This window comes from Atractosteus spatula, chromosome 7 (assembly GCF_055471065.1).
Source record: "Atractosteus spatula isolate fAtrSpa1 chromosome 7, fAtrSpa1.hap1, whole genome shotgun sequence".
NCBI lineage: Eukaryota > Metazoa > Chordata > Actinopteri > Semionotiformes > Lepisosteidae > Atractosteus > Atractosteus spatula.
In genome coordinates this window covers 40,600,611-40,617,229 of record NC_142712.1, presented here as the reverse complement: position 1 = coordinate 40,617,229, position 16,619 = coordinate 40,600,611, and the positions used below count along the sequence as shown (strand labels likewise).

The 16,619-nt window shown below is 39.6% G+C and overlaps 1 protein-coding gene across 1 annotated transcript; it reads left to right on the top strand.

The window, feature by feature from the left end:
- The first annotated feature begins 2,085 nt into the window (after positions 1–2,085).
- LOC148830994 (acidic mammalian chitinase-like) lies at positions 2,086–15,593 on the top strand. The gene is made up of 12 exons (XM_088921926.1): positions 2,086–2,151; positions 4,728–4,796; positions 5,251–5,277; positions 5,374–5,578; positions 6,197–6,253; positions 10,695–10,860; positions 11,343–11,467; positions 12,175–12,298; positions 12,543–12,725; positions 14,145–14,261; positions 14,545–14,677; positions 15,155–15,593. The coding sequence occupies exons 2-12, from the start codon at positions 4,772–4,774 to the stop codon at positions 15,418–15,420; spliced, it is 1,428 nt and encodes a 475-aa protein (XP_088778052.1). The 5' UTR covers positions 2,086–2,151; positions 4,728–4,771; the 3' UTR covers positions 15,421–15,593.
- Positions 15,594–16,619: the final 1,026 nt, after the last annotated feature.

Sequence of the window (16,619 nt, the reverse complement as noted above, 5' to 3'; positions counted from 1 at the left end):
AGTCCGCCATAATTCAAGCTTCGTTAAAACACAAAGGCAACAGAAGGGTACGGCCAAGGAGAATGAATGGAAACTTTGCCCTTTCGGCAGACCCTCAAGCCAGCCAAGCCTACCACTACACTGGTGCTCGCCCCATTACTGACACACACAGTCCCCTTAATGGCTGGTGAAACCCCGATACCTAGAACCAATACATAAGTCCTTCCTTCCACTTTTTACAGCTTGCAGTTCTTAACAGTGCTCCTAGGGGGAGCCCCTTCGTGGCGAGCACTACAATATTCTTTCCTCTGACTTAAACAGCGTAGACTTGCTTTAATAATAATAATAATTGCTTTCACTTATATAATGCTTTTCTGGACACTCCACTCAAAGCGCTTTACAGGTAATGGGGACTCCCCTCCACCACCACCAATGTGCAGCCCCACCTGGATGATGCGACAGCAGCCATAGTGCGCCAGAACACACATCAGCTATCAGTGGGGAGGAGACCAGAGTAATGAAGCCAATTCAAGATGGGGATTATTAGGAGGCCATGATTGGTAAAGGCCAATGGGAAATTTGGCCAGGCCAGGGGTTACACCCCTACTATTTTTGAGATACGCCCTGGGATTTTTTATGACCACAGAGAGTCAGGACCTCGGTTTTATGTCTCATCCAAAGGATGGCACCTGTTTACAGTATAGTGTCCCTGTCACTCTATTGGGGCATTAGGACCCACATGGACTGCAGGGTGAGTGCCCCCTGTTGGTCCCACTAACACCTCTTCCAGCAGCAACCTTAGTTTTACCCAGGAGGTGTCCCATCCAGGTACTGAGCAGGCTCACACCTGCTGTGCTTCAGTGGGTTGCCAGTTGTGAGTTTAGAGTGATATGGCTGCTTTTAAGAAAGATGATTAGGTCAGCCCGCAGACCACCTGGTGCACGCTCCCAGACCACACTTCGAGAACCACTGGCGTAGACAACAGATAATGCAATATCCTTAACAAATGTTATCAAACAATGTTCTTGAACTGGGTTAATGGACAAACCATTCTATATATGGTAAGTTTTAGAGCACAGCTTCAGAAGAGAGGATATGTGTCCAAGGTTTCATAAGGCATTGTGCTCATGTTATTCTTAGTCTTGCTGACACAACACAAATCCTGTGGTGCTCGCAGACGCACAAAGGTGAACAGTTTAATTCTTTGCCGAGAAGCAAGAAAGATTAAAGAAGAGTAGTTTAACATTTCTTAATTCATCATAATGATTAAGTAAAAAATGAACATTTTTTTCAATCATGTTACATAATTTTAATCTGAATCTCTATAACCATACAGTATATATTAACCCTCATCCTCATGGGTGGTGAAGGATTTAGGCCACCCAGCTACACTGACAGTGACAAATACCTTTTATTTTCTTGGTCTTAGAGATAATATGAAAAATAATCCTGGACAAATTGGGAACTATGTTAGGGTACATTAAATTAAGAGCATTCAAATGATTTTATTTTACAAGCATGTAAGTGCTAGCACCTAGTACTTTAAGAATACTAGCTAAAAAGTTTTTTTTTTTACTTTATATCAAATCAGTATATTACAGTAATCTTTATGTTAACTAATTCCTACAAGGCCCATGATATTAAAGAGATACTGGGTGATTACATTGGGCTTTTTTACATTATATGGCACAAACTAGGTATGAAAAAGTGTCTTATCATCATATTAAGATTGTAGTGATGTACAATCTTGTACAACCAATGGCAAGACACCAAAACAAACTACAGCTGTAACCATTCCTTAATAAGTAAGGAAATGAAGGCAAAATGTTCAGACATGCTTTGCCTTAACATGCTTGTGTATCCTATATCCTATCTGATCAAGTGATGAAAAAACTATATATTGTATATATAACTATATGTGTATATTTCTGGCTCTGTGACATTCTTTGATATTGTTCTTTAATATCTCTTCCACTGCGTCTGTGTTTTTTTAAATGTGAATACCTTATCTAATCTAATCTTGCAGGTAATTATTTAATAACATTTATTGCTTATATTCGTGTTTATATGCCTCTGTTCAAACCCTGTGCTTTCTTTTTCACACATCGTGACTTATCGCAGCTGGTACAAGAGGACACTGTGGCTTTCTGATAATTTCTGAAGGCGTTAGAGGTAAGAGTTACCAGGTTGTAGAGCTGGCAAGTCTGTAGGAGCCTGTGAGAGCCTTTGGCTGCTCAGTAACTCCAGAAATCGCTCCCACGCTGACATCGTACTGTGGAGACTGGAGATAGAATCTTAACAGCTGCATCAGTATCGTGTAACACCCATTCAGTCAGTTCACTTTGTTGTATATGGTGTATGATTGGTATGATTGAAAGAAATTTAGACACAAATAAATTGTTTGTAAATTATTAGACCACAGTTGGGATGAAAGCAAATATTTGTCTGAGTGGATGTACAGTATATAGAAACATGCAAATGATTTTCTTTATAATTTTTTGCAAATGGTCAGTATTACCTCAGTGTGTATTTTCCCACTTCTAGCTGTTTGCATTTACATATGAGTATAAGAAAGTATACAGTCAGGAGGAGGGGTTTAGGAGCTAATTGATCCTAGAATCTCATCCAGCTTTTTCCTGTAAAAAATGATGTTATCAGCTTCAGCAATATGGCTGGGTAGCTTGGTTTCAGACTTCAACAATTGAAATGCTCGTCCTCTTATATTTAACTTGTGCCATCTGGTTCATGTTTCATTGCTAATTTCAATAACTCTAATGAGCTGATTTTGCCACCACCCTTCAGGATGAATACCTGAATTCTTTTCAAGGCTAAACAGATCCAGCTTTTTTAGTCCAACAGAGTAGGATATTCCTTTGAGCTGGAATGTACCTGATTACTCTTCACTGATCTAATTCCAGAGTATCTTCTTTGTAACAAAGTGACCAAAGGTTTTTACTACATATATTTTGTTTCAGAACCAGGATTATATATAGTTAAATGTATTACAACTATATTAATTTGCCTTTTTATTCCTTTCCCACATTTTTAAAAGATGGACATTTTATTTCAACCTAAGTCTTTTTCTTAGGTCGCTTCTTCAAGCTCAGTGATTCCTGTCTTATAGCAGTAGTCTTTGGCTTTGCTACCTGCATGTACCTGAACCTACATTGTTCTACATTAAACATCATCTGCCAGATGTTTGCACAGTCTTGAGTTGTACCTTAATCATTTTGAATTTCCATTGCCGGTTCTACAATGTTTGTTAATAATTATTAAATTATTACAAAAATGTAGTATAATATCTCTCTGTAGACAATTTCACACTTGTTACTTTTATTTCCTTGTTTTTAGTAAAAACACATTAAAACTCATCACTTGTATCAATGTTGAGCAAACTCCAACTTGAAATCCCACACAGGATGATCTGCTATCGGCCTGCCATCTCTGTACTTTGGTATTGTAATCAGTTTTACAGATAAGCAATAAAGGTGCAAAATGGTTTTCAGATCAATTTGAGCTTTAACCACGCTACAGGTAAATCATACTGCTCTTTGTCACTTTCTGTTACTTTTACTATTAAAAGGAAGCGGCTGTAGTCTTTTAAAATTGAACATAGACTTAATATGTTTCTGCACGATTGTTCTTTCTGTTTATCATTGTGGAATTGACTCCTTTTGTTCCATGAATTGATTGAATGTTAAATTTGTAATTAATTACACCGTAAGCAAACAACTTTTAAAATACAGGTGTATTTCAATGTTCTTTGATTAACCTGAATTCTGCTTTCTAAGTACTTCATAATGATATTTATATAAATTAAGTGAGAAAATCTGTGTTCTGGATAAAACAATTGCCATCAATTGTAATCCAGTGAAATGGAAATTAAAAAGTATGAGAGGAAAAGAATAAAGCATCAATGAGTATATATGTATTCACAAGTTCACAAGGCAAACAAAAAGATAATGCTCTACAACAATACTTTGGAAATTAAACCCAGATAAAATATTTCAAGTCGTTTTTGACTAGAGTTTCAAGTAGTCAATCTTAGATTTATTCAGACTGTTTTTTTAAAAAAGGCCTGTTCATGCATTCTCTCAATGTGATATTTGAAAAATAGCTGGTATTTGGGAGCACTGAGACATGCAAAGCCTTGGGAAAAAAACAACAACTGTGGTTTAGCACTCCATGCTGTGCTGTGTGAAAGCGAAAAGCACATCCACTCAGTGTGAGAATTTGATCACCAGTTGTGGTCTGCAGTGGGGAGTCTTGAGAAGGTGGGTTCTGAGAGAAGCTATAACCTGAGGTACAGTATATAACTCAGTCAAGGATAGGTCCTGATGCCTTGAGGGTGTCTGTATCCTGGGGGCCCAGTGCAAAAGCAGAACTGTGGACCCATGTTGTGTGATGATGATAATAATAATATGATAATAATATTCTTGCACTTAAAAGAGCGATCTTTTCTGGGCACTCCAATGAATGTGATTTACAAGTAATGGGGATTCCCCTCCACCACCACCAGTATGCAACCACACCTGGATGATGTAACAGCAGCCTTGCCTTGAAGGGATAAAGTTGTTTTGATTGATTAATTCAGCAAAAACAGACATGGTTCAATCCTTCAACCCTGCTGGGAGTCTGTCATCAAAAGCTATGATTCATCTGCTAGGGGAAGTTAGTCTTTGTCCAATCCAAGAGAGTGTATTGTTTCAAGCAGTACTTTATAACTCTCTCTCCTTCCTTGTTTTCAGATAGAAGGTGAGGAAACAGAGAAGTAACGTCTTGCAGAGACACAATGACAAAGCTGACTAGTTTAGCAGGTAAGATTCACTTAACTGGGACAATGAAGTTGTGCTTTTATAATAGTTAAACCTTTATGGAAAAATGACAAGAGAACTAAAATAAATAACTAAAATAATAAAATAATAACTAAAATGTGATGAGTCAATCACACTGGCTTTATTTTCATGGAACATGGTTCAATGGCAGAACAGCTTTCTTTCTTAGTGATTTTTAGTAAGATTTTCTCATTAAAAGTAAAAACATGAAACTTTTATCAACAATTAATTTATTGTCCTGGTTTGGGTTTTCTATCTTTGCATGCACAACATAATTGCTGCATTACTCTGGTGTGTCACATTAACTGGGCAATTTTCTTGCAAATATGTGATTGGGTAACAGCAAGAGCTCTAGAGCTCATTAAAGGTTGTGTTTCCTTGTGATGAAACAAACTGATGGTTCGTCAGTAACATCCTGCCTGTGTCTCCCTGACAGGTCTGTGCCTGCTGCTGTTTCAGCTGGGTAAGTGAATGGTTCAGGGCCAGACATTTTTTGTCCAGCTGTTCCCCTCTCTGTGACTTTACTAGAGCCCATCTCCTCCTGTGCTCATTTTTCCAGGTTCTGCCACCAAGCTGGTTTGCTACTTCACTAACTGGTCCCAGTACAGACCTGGAACTGGACGTTTTTTGCCTGACAATGTGGACCCTCACCTGTGCACCCACCTGATCTATGCTTTCTCCGTCATCAATTATGCTAATGAGCTGGTCACCTATGAGTGGAATGATGAGACTCTGTACCAATCCTTCAACGCACTAAAGAATAGGTGTGTTTGGAGTTCACGGGTGAATGTTGGTATGCCCTTACATCACCTCTGTGATGTAAACAGTCTGTGGCACGGTTTTCACAATATTACTGGAAGCGTGCAGTTTGTTCAAATCAGACACTCAGATGTAGTGTTGTAGTCATTATGAAAATTTCAAATATATTAAATAGTGTATGTGTTTTAGAAGATATTACCTGGGGGTGTTTTATACACATTACTAACATGTCAGAATGTTCCAGTATTCCAAACTCATAATTCCAGGAACATTTTTTTAGTTATTTTCTTGCTATTACCACTACATTTCTGTACAGGTTTTAGGATGCTGCCACTACCTTACTTGGTCTGATGTTTATCAGTGAGACACTGATTATTTTTTCATTTACCAAGGTTACAATATACTGAGAATTATTAACAAATCACAAAAACAGTACAGCTTCAGTCATTATCCATCATATGTTTGGTTCAGGAATGAAAGGCTGAATACCCTTCTGTTGCATCTCATTGGATCTCAATGACAGTATGCTGTATTTTACAGTTTAATGTAGTAGCAGTGCTCTGTAAAATCAACCACACCACTGCACGGTCCGGTGAATCATTTTCTGTCCTGCTCTTTCACAGGAACCCTCAGCTGAAGACTCTGCTGGCTGTGGGAGGGTGGAACTTTGGGACAAGCCAGTAAGTTTTTCTTTCTTTTATGCATTTACTGTAACTGCACATAACAAGGCCACAGTGTTCCTGGGACTAGTAAGAAAATTAGAAATTAGGACCACATTTTTTTGTTTTTCATTTGTTTTTATTGTTTTGGCTATTGTTCTAAGCAATTAAATGAACAGAACGTGTTCCTGTGCCAAAAGGCTGAGTTTAAACTAAGTGTAAAGTGCTATGAAGAAGAATGCATGAAGATACTCTCTCATTTTTATGAAAGCTATAGTTTTTTAAATCTTTTAAATATTGGCTGCTCCTACAGTTAAAGGATCCAAAGAATCTAAAAGCTTCACAGCTCAAGGTATCCATAGATTTTCCCAAAGCTATTTGAATCAAATGGCTTTTTTTATTCCTTTTTAGGAACAAATTATGCCTAGCGACATTTTTTACAGCAAGAAATTGTTCTGTCTGTACAACTGAAACACATGTTGGAGTACTTTCACAATGCTTTTGTTTTTTTAATTAATCCAAACATTTCTGGCTCCTGCATGTCAAACAACATGGTCTTTAACATCATCCCTGAAGGAACTGTATCAGAGATATTTTTTTAACTGCACTGCCTCAGGGAGAATCAGTATATCTTCTGGGAAATACATTTTTCCTGCCTCAAAGTTTAACTCGTTCAGAGTGCCACACACAAACACACACACACCAGGGCCAGTTTTCCCATAAGCCAATTAACCTACCAGTATGCTTTGGAGGTCGAGAGGGAATCATATCACACATAAGGAGAAAAACCACGGAACCCAGAGAGGACATGCAAACTCCACACACACAGGATGGCAGGAATTGAACCTAGTGCCCTAGTGCTGCAAGATAGCAATGCTAGCCACTTCGCCACCATTAGAAATGGATGGAGATCTTATCTTTCTAGTTCAGAGGTTTGTGTGCATAATTTAATTTTGAAAGCCACTGAGACATCTGGTACTACTGTTGCATTTATGAAAAAAAAACATACAAAAAGCATACTAACAACTGTGCCATCCTATTCCTTAGTTAATACATTTTATTTTTATAAACAGTTAACATTGTTAGCAAAATATTTTGAATTATATTTTTCCCTATTTTTTCTTTAGTTGTGTATTTAACTTATTTTCTGATAGTCAGATTTAATGTATATTTGAACTACTAAAATATATTTTACAAGATGCGGGGAAAAGTGCAACAATTAGTGCTAAATTTAATATTATTGATTACTAATAGTTTACGCTAACACCTAACTTTCTTAATTAGATGTATTTAAAACAATGAACTAAGTGTAACATAGCATTCAGAAATACAATCGAGAATAGTTTTGTGGTGTATGTATAGATGAAACTTTTCTAAAATGTATAACAAAATTAAAGACGATTAAAATTTGTAATTTTTCCACCTGTCATTAGAAAGTACAATAAGTTCCTGCTTTGTCTGACAATGGTATCAAAAAGTAGTCTAAGTGATGATAAACCTGTGCTTAATTATAATCAAGGGACTTAGAAGTCAAAGAAAATAATTTACGTTGTTTAATTTTAAACACTAAGTTATGAATGCAGACACAATTGGTGCAATACTGAGCTCCGCGCTTCCTCCTTCTCTCGGTGCCACCTCGCCTTCTGACGCAGCGCAGTGGGCAGCACACTGTTTTCAGAGCCTCTGTTTGGGGGAAAAAAGACCTGCTGATCTGTTGTACATACCAGGAAGACAACAGAATATGATTTTTTCTATTCAAAACGTGTGTTGTTTTTATGAAATTCGTGTATTTTAAACGTTTAATTAAAAAGTTAAAACCTTACAGCGTACACAGAGATACTAAGCTGATCATGAGGAAGAAAAATCACCCGTTTTTCGCACATAAAAAGTGGTTATTAACTATCGAAACCTGATTTTATAGCTTTTAAAGTCGTGCAATGTCTAAGCAGGAACACATCATTATATCTCATTTTTTATTTATTTTTTAAGAATTAAAAAAATCGTTTGCCCAGCCTAATTTTAAAGACCTCTACTTGTGAAACTTTTCGCAGCCTGTACATAAAACTATATACAAAATACTGCTGACAGCAGGAAAATTCCTATTCTTTTACTCAGCAGCTTATTAAAAACAGCACCCATGGTGTTCAAACCGGGTTTTTTTTGTTGTCACAGAAGAGTGGCACAGCTTCGCATTGTGAATCTGTTTTTCTAAGAAAACATTTGTCAGTCTGTCCGTGGGGGGAAGGTGGACTGTCTTTCATTGGAAGGCTTGCCCTATTCTACTTTGAAAATGAGGAAGCTGAGAAAATACCTGTGAAACCAGTTTGTTTACAAACAATGTAGACACAGACTCAGACTTTGTGGAGTGAAATTTGGCACAGCCAGCACTCCTGCGCGCCAGCAGAGACAGAGAGCCCCAGCCGGGTGCTCCTCGGCCACAGGGCCAGGCAAATGCACTACATTAATGTAGGGCTTTCGGGCTCACACGGGTTTGCGCCCTACACCCTGCGGTACTGCTGTGTACATACAGTACGAACATGTTGTGATATTTAGAAATCTAAAAAATGTCAATATAATGCCAATAATATTTGCTATTTTAGTTTTTCAAAGAAATGTTTATTTTATTAAAAGAAAACTCATGGTAACAGCTGGATTTGAACACCCACCCTCATCTTTATAAGTCAGTCACTTAAGCCATCATGCCACATATCAAGCACTGAAACAGCAATACACATATCAATGGAAAGTCTTATACTACTGTTTGTGCAACAGTACATGAATATAATTACATCGTTATTAATTTATTTAGATATGAATTCCATATTATATTCCCTATTAATCCAATTGTAAAAGTATGCTTTTGTTTACTCCTATAATGAGCGTATTCGCAGAAAAGGTTAAAACGATCAAATTTCACAAAGTATATAAATGTACAGTACAGTAATATGGTCAGAAGGAGCACGTAAAAACATTGCTGAAATAACCAAATGTAAGGCTTTGATGCTTAAAATGTTTAGGGAGAAATGGAATACTGGTGTGTATTTTTTCTTTAAACTACCAAGAGCAGCCATATACAGTACAGTTTACATAATATGTTTATGTTCCTAAATGAATATCATTGATGAGCATGTGAAAAGCATGGTGAATCGGAGATTCTCAAGACTTACTTTGTATGACTGGAAACGAATACGTGATTGGATCAACGAAATGCTGTGGTGTTAATTTTTGTCAATGAAGATGATTACAACGAATGTGGACCGGGGTAATACTTTGAGTTTACAGCTTGTCCAAGGTCATTCATTATTAATACTATTAGTAATATCTTCGGTAAAGACTTTGATGCATAAAATATTTCTGCATAATTAAAATATTTGTGGTAAAGGTGGTAGGTTGTGTACTTTTGTCCAACTGAGCAATCTTGCTTTCATAAAATATACCAACTTTTTAATGTATAATGATTAACATGCTCAAATACACAGTTAAAATTTAAAAGTCTAAAGAGTATACAACTTAAATTCTTAATCGAATAAAGATTGTCCCTCAGCAGTGATTGGGATTTGAAACCAGGTGTTTTCTGGTGACAGCTCAAATGCTGTACATGAGAGGTTAAGCTTTATTAGCTCCACCTGGCAGTTTTACAAGGTGAGCCTGGATACTATGGCCATATCTAATTTGCATAAAGCGTGGTATGACGCGAAATGTTGCGATATGATGCGACACGACCACCGCATTGTACCGCGTTTTGAATAGCTGCATCTGTAGATTCCTGTTGGACAGCAGCTCAGTACCTTTGGGTCTGCATTCTCTTTTTCTTTTTGTTATACCCTTGTGTGTCTCATTGTCATTATTGATAACACTTCTGATTTTTTTTCTGAAATTAGTTCTGAGTTATGCTAATGATAGAGGAAGGGCTTGAAAATGTCCTAAAAATGTACAAGCAAATTCAAAAGTAAACCCGAATACCTCAAACTTTCAGTGAAAAAAAAATGACAATGAAACACTTCAGGCATTTTGTTTGTAAATAGACATTCAATAGAAGCAAGTTTAATTTCTTCTGTCCATGGAAATTTGCAGTAGAAAAGCCTTGGATGATTGAATACTGACAACAGCCCTTTCCTTTCCAACTTACCATTGACGAATAGTGCAGCTGGAGGTTATGACAAATATTAAAGAAAGAAGAAAAGCCATCAATCGAATCTGTGTGATGCACTGAGGCTGAGGGATTGACCCTTTGATTTTGTTCCCTGGTTTTATTACACAGTGTCCTCCAAGATTCAGTCAATCCTAGAGATCTAAATAGAGTCATTGAAGTGGTTACTAAGGTGACTGGACCGAATCCCAGCTATCAAAGTCCTCATCACTGCGGAGTGTGAGCTGCCTGGCAGATCCGCGGGGCTGTAGACCCCTGGGACCGGGCACGGGCGTCACAGGATTAACCCTTTCCTTGCCTGTTCTCCCCAAGGTTCACCATCATGGTTTCTTCAGCTGCAAACCGGCAGACGTTCATCCAGTCGTCCATCCGATTCTTGCGGACGCACGGCTTCGACGGGCTGGACCTGGACTGGGAATACCCTGGAGCACGAGGGAGCCCTCCAGAGGACAAGCAGAGGTTCACGGTGCTGGTTAAGGTGGGTCAAGTCATGGAAGCCTTCCCCGAACAACACAGCATTTATGGATATAATAATTCATTTTCATAGTTTTTTCAAGTTTTGATTGTAACATATCAATGTTATTTGCAATTTTACAGAGAGGCTTTGAGGCAATTGTTGTTTTCAGTTGAATCATGCTGCCATGAAGTCAGAGAACATGTTTTATTTTTCATATTTCATGCTGCCTTGTGTTGGAGGACTATGTTCGTGGTTGTTTCCATGCAGCATGTGGGCTGTAGCAGAAACTCATGCTAAGACATGGCAATTTCAGATTAAGAAGATGCAAAAATAGAAAACAATTAGTGATTCTAAATATTAGAAAAAATATTCCTGTCAATGACTCACTAGCAGTTGTCTGTGGTAAGCAATAATTATTAAATGAAGCCAACACGTGACGTTTGCAGCATTTTAACTTTTCTGATTTGTTTAATACCCTGATGTCCATTTCTCTGTGGCTGCAGGAGCTCTTAGCTGCATTTAAGGATGAGGGTCAGAAAACTGGGATGCCCAGACTGCTGCTTACAGCTGCAGTGGCTGCCGGGAAAGCCAACATTGACAACGGCTATGAGATTGCAGAGATCTCCAAGTGAGTCTGGTGTTCTGTCTTAGACTCAGAAGCTATTAACAATCAGGCACATTGTCTCTTGGATCTGTATCAGTTAAACGTATGTTTAGAATCCCTACATACAGTATATCGATGCATAATACATATATTAAAGCTGTTTTGAATGCTAGCCATTATTTTTAAACCAGCATGGTTATAAATATTCTTTGGGCATCACAGTGGTGTTGCAGTTCATACTGTTGCTTTGCTGCTCTATGAATCTGGATTCTGGGCTGGAGACCATTCTGTGTGGAGTTTGCTTTTTTAGCATGTTCATGTAAGTTTTCTGTCAGTACTCCCAGAGTATTGAGTATTTTCTCTCATGTCCCAGAGACATACATACATTAAAGTGGCTCATGCTATAAGGAGCAGGGGTGGGATCCCTTCCCCATTAATCAGCCCTGTCGAGAGAAGCTCAGCTACAGCTCTGACCCCAGTGTTGCAGGGATAAGCTGAAGAAGAAGATGATTTTGAATGTTAGAACTCACTTTACAGAAAGGAGTTATAAAACCTCAGGTGAAATGTTATCCTGTTTTCTCCTCATGGTACGGAGGCAGTCCTTCAGATTATGGAGATTTAAAGTACCCCTGAAGGGAGGGCCCAAATGTAAAATTGGGATTCTCTACTGAAACCTGCAGGACCCTGAAGAGAAACACATTTTTTCAAAGATTCTGTGTCTCTCTTTCCAGGTACCTGGACTTCATCAGTGTGATGACCTATGATTTCCACGGAGCCTGGGATCCCTTCACTGGACACAACAGCCCCCTGTACCGCGGCTCCACTGACCAGGGAGACCTCATCTACTTCAACATTGTGCGTAAAGTAGAGGGCCAAGGAAAAGCCAAGTGCATTGTAAAAAGTTTTATTACAATAAAATTTTCAGGTGTTTCATCTTCAAATACACTTAATGTTTACTTGCTACCTAATGTCTGTGTATAAGCATTTTTTAAACTGAGTGGTATGTACCTTCTAGGGACCCAGTGCAAAATTGCAAAGTTCTGGTAATGTAAAAATGACCTACTCTTTTCCCACTCTCTCTTTCTCTCCCTGGCCTCAGGACTTTGCTATGAAGTACTGGAGGGATCAGGGAACTCCTCCAGAGAAGCTCCTCCTGGGATTTCCCACCTATGGGCGCACGTTCCGTCTTTCCTCTTCTGACAGCAAAGTTGGGGCTCCAGCCAGTGGGGCCGCCTCCGCCGGCCAGTACACCCGTGAAGTGGGCTTCTGGTCTTACTATGAGGTGAGCAGGACAGAGGAGGAGATTCGAATGTGCTCTTCCTGCATTTAAAACTACTTAATTGTCCATTTATTCCTATTCCTAGCTCCAGTCCTGATAAAACATCTACTTTTAAGAAACACACCATCACGGGAGCAAGTCTTTACTCCTGTGTAGTGTGTATTTAGGACCCTATGCAGACGATATAATCCGGAAGAGACTGGAGAAGGACAATAGGAAAAAACACAGAGAGGAATGGATGAGAGGACTGACAGGGGGTGGTACCGATAGTGATCTTGGTGCGAGGGGGATCACAGGCGAATAAGTCCAGTGGGAGTCCAAAAGGAAAAAACAGGGCCCAGTCCAAAGTCCAGGTAGCCGGGAGATCAATCCAAGACAGACGGTTAAATCAGGAACCTGGTCGGAACCAGAACATTAACAGGGAAGTTAAAAACACAATGACGAGGCCAGGCGCTCCGAGCCCCGGACCCAGACGCCGTGATGAAGCCTATGCTGTCAGGTTTCTCCTGGACCCACTGGTAGGCGGGCTTCTGGACATCCATCTTCCAATACTGAGCCCAGAGCTTAGGAGGCACGTAACACATAATAATGAAACTAACAATAAATGTTCGGAGAGCCCTGTAGAGGAGGGATGACGATCGTGACACATACTTTAAAATCAGAAAAGTGCAAGAAGTGCTTTAGCTAAAAGGATTTTTATTGTGTCACATAATACTCTGTTCCACGGTCAGTAAAGAGTGAGATCTTTTTTAAAAGCTATAGATGTCATCAACATGTCACCTTTTGGCCCAGTTGAGTTTAGAGTTCAGGTCTAACTTTTGACAGTTATTAGCTAATTCAACAACAAAACTGAGAATAGGAGGCACTTTTCTTAAAGAGGTGTCTGCTGTTCTCAGTTATAAATAAACTACCAAGCAGTTTTGACTTGTGTCATCTGCTTCATGTTGCGCTGTTCATTCTGAAGCAGTCTGCTGAGTTGAGTTTTTCAGTGCCTTTAAAGAGTGTGAATACTTGTATAAAATTCTGTTGTAATCGTCTCCGTTCTAGATTAAATAGGTGCAAAAAAGGTCCTTCAGCCTGTCAGAGCACGACATTCCCTTTATTTCTGGATTTTTTCAATTAAACTATCTGAAGGCACTGGCATCCCATCCAGGGTGTACCCTGCCATCTGCCTGTTGCTTGCAGAGATCGACTATGGCTCCCCTACAACCCTGAAGTAGAAGAAGCAGATAGAAAATAAATGAATGTATCCAGAGGATTTTTCATTCTTAATTATAATTTGTCAACCAAATTGTGACCAAACTTTAAAATGAATAAAAAAAATAGAAATAAAAGGTTGTGTGAAGTCTCATAATCTGCTAAGGCTCTCCCTCAAATCCTCTTTTCTTTTCACTTCTAAGTAGAAGAGGTCTTCTCTTTCAGATCTGCACTTTCCTCCAAGGAACCAGCATTCAGTGGATTGATGACCAGAAGGTGCCCTATGCTACTAAGGGAAATGAGTGGGTGGGCTTTGACACCACAGACAGCTACAACACCAAGGTACAGTACCCTTGCTGCTATAAAAACAGAGACTATGATGTTGCGCCCTGTTTACCACATCACTAACCAATTCTGACTTTGGTTTCTGCAGAGCAACAGTACTTTTCAGTAAGGTCAGTCATAGATCATCTGTGAAATAAGTTCCAGGTTAACATGTCTGTATTTCATTGTTGCTTTTCTACCTCCAGCAATGGCATGCCCTGATATTCTCTCAGAAGGAGAGCAGCAACAATAAACCTGTCTTTTCCTGCCCCCTCCTCCTCTTCTCACTGCCTGCTCTCAGGTTCAATGGCTGAAGGATAACAACTTTGGAGGCGCCTTTGTTTGGGCCCTCGACCTGGATGACTTTGCTGGAGACTTCTGCAAACAGGGACGCTACCCTCTCATCTCCCACCTCCGCACGCTGCTTAATACATGTAAGCTACTAGGATCCCTCTGGCCTGAATGGCAAAGTAGCGTCTCATGGCATTATAGATGAACAGGTGTTTGGATGAGGGTTCTGACCTGCTTTGTAATAAAACCAACTCCTTCACATGCAGCCAACAAGTCTTTATTGTACCACGTCTTACCTGTCATTTCTGTATTTCTGTCAAAGCCCAAGCTGTGTCCAAACAGCTTGTACCATGCACTTCTTCGTAGTAGCAGAGATGTTCACTGGAGGTTAGGGTTGCTGGTTATATGTTTGCTCTTCTGTGAGCAAATGACCTGCTGATTGGTAACTCTTCCATCATCTATTGGTGACACCCATCAGAAAGTCACACAATGACCTAAACAGTCGCTTTCTCTTCAGAGAGGCTCACCAAATATCAAGGAGTCTCCAAGAGCCCAGTCACCTTCAACAGCTCGACCCAGGACAGATTTCAGTGGTAAAAGTTTCTGTTTTCTTTTTGCAGCATTCCCACCTTTGCCTCCCACCACTGCCCGTCCACCTGGAGCATCCTCCACCAAGACCACCACCAAGACCACCACCCAGGCCACAACCACTATGACCACACGGAAACCAGGCACTGGCTTCTGCGCTGGCCAGCCTGATGGACTATATCCCAAGACAGACGACCCTAATGCCTTCTATTCATGTGCGCATGGCATGACCTACCTCCAGAGGTGCGCTGCTGGGCTGGTTTTTAACAACCAGTGCAAATGCTGCAACTGGCTATAGGGACGAGCCAATCAGAGCGTATATTCCCTGCTCAGCGCCACCATCACCACCTTGTAAGCTCAAGCACAGCTAACTCCCTTAAGCCTTTGCCCAGCGAATGAAACAGAGTGCTGCCTTTGACTATTCCTACTAATGTTTCTGACCAGTTTTTAAATAATAAACTATGGAGCAACATGCCTTGATGTTTTGAAGTTAATTGCCTGAATCATGTGAATTATCTTTCCAGCTGGTAATGGTCTGTGACAGGGCTTTCTGACCTTCACATGTAGCGTGACCTACACACACGAACCCCTAATACAGTGTACCTACACCCTACTCACTCGCTGCAAACTGAATAATATATCTTGAAAAGCAAGAAGCCAAGGCAGAGAGTGGACCCACCCAGGTATAAACCTTCACACACTGACAAGGTCCACAACCTGCTTTTGTCTCACCAGATTCCCCTGTGAACTTAATTTTAAATGACGGAAGAGCAGTGCTGTGTTCTACTTTAAACCTTTTGACCTTAACTTTTCAATTAAAAAATAAAACATTATGTTCTCTTTCAGCCAATGGGAGATCCAGCCTGCTTCTCCCTTCTCCCCTGTGGGAAATAATAATCTCTACCCTGGTTTAACTGTAACCCTAAACTAGCCTGACTCCATGGCTGGTCAGTTTAGAGTCTTAGACCTGTCTTCTGAACCTCTTTGTGATCAAACACACTTCTCTCTTCACCTTCTGGAAACCTGCTGCACTTTTTTGCTGCCTGTACACCCTCAGCGCTAGGGGTTGTGGGTTCAAATCCCAGGGGGCGCACTGCTGCATTCTTGAATAAGACACTTCACTTAGGTGTTTTTATAAAAAGCTCAGCTGTATAAATGGATGCAATACCTACTTCTATATGTTGTTTTAGTATGGTTTGTGCTTTTCATTTCTTTACTTGTTTGTGTTAGCTCATAATCGTTGTGCCTATGGCCTTGTAGAGGAAAACCTACTCTGCTCGTAGGCCATTGACTGTTCCACTGATCAGACCACTAGCTTATATCAGTTTTGAACAGTTTTTATTTATCAAAACACAACAAACTCACAAACAAAAGATTGCAAACTCTGTACTTCCTGCAAGAAAAAGAACAATACTTTGTTAGGTCTTTAAAACAAGGCCGCAACATAACAATTCTGTTGCAGTTTGTTGTTAACATTATTACAAATGGTGAAAATCA

What these genes read in the sequence shown, in the direction of transcription:
- LOC148830994 (XM_088921926.1), top strand. Translation starts at nt 4,772, where the DNA reads ATGACAAAGCTGACTAGTTTAGCAG. An exon ending in CCTGCTGCTGTTTCAGCTGG is followed by an intron (nt 5,278 to 5,373) that starts GTAAGTGAATGG and finishes TCATTTTTCCAG; the next exon opens with GTTCTGCCACCAAGCTGGTT. An exon ending in CCGCACGCTGCTTAATACAT is followed by an intron (nt 14,678 to 15,154) that starts GTAAGCTACTAG and finishes TTCTTTTTGCAG; the next exon opens with CATTCCCACCTTTGCCTCCC.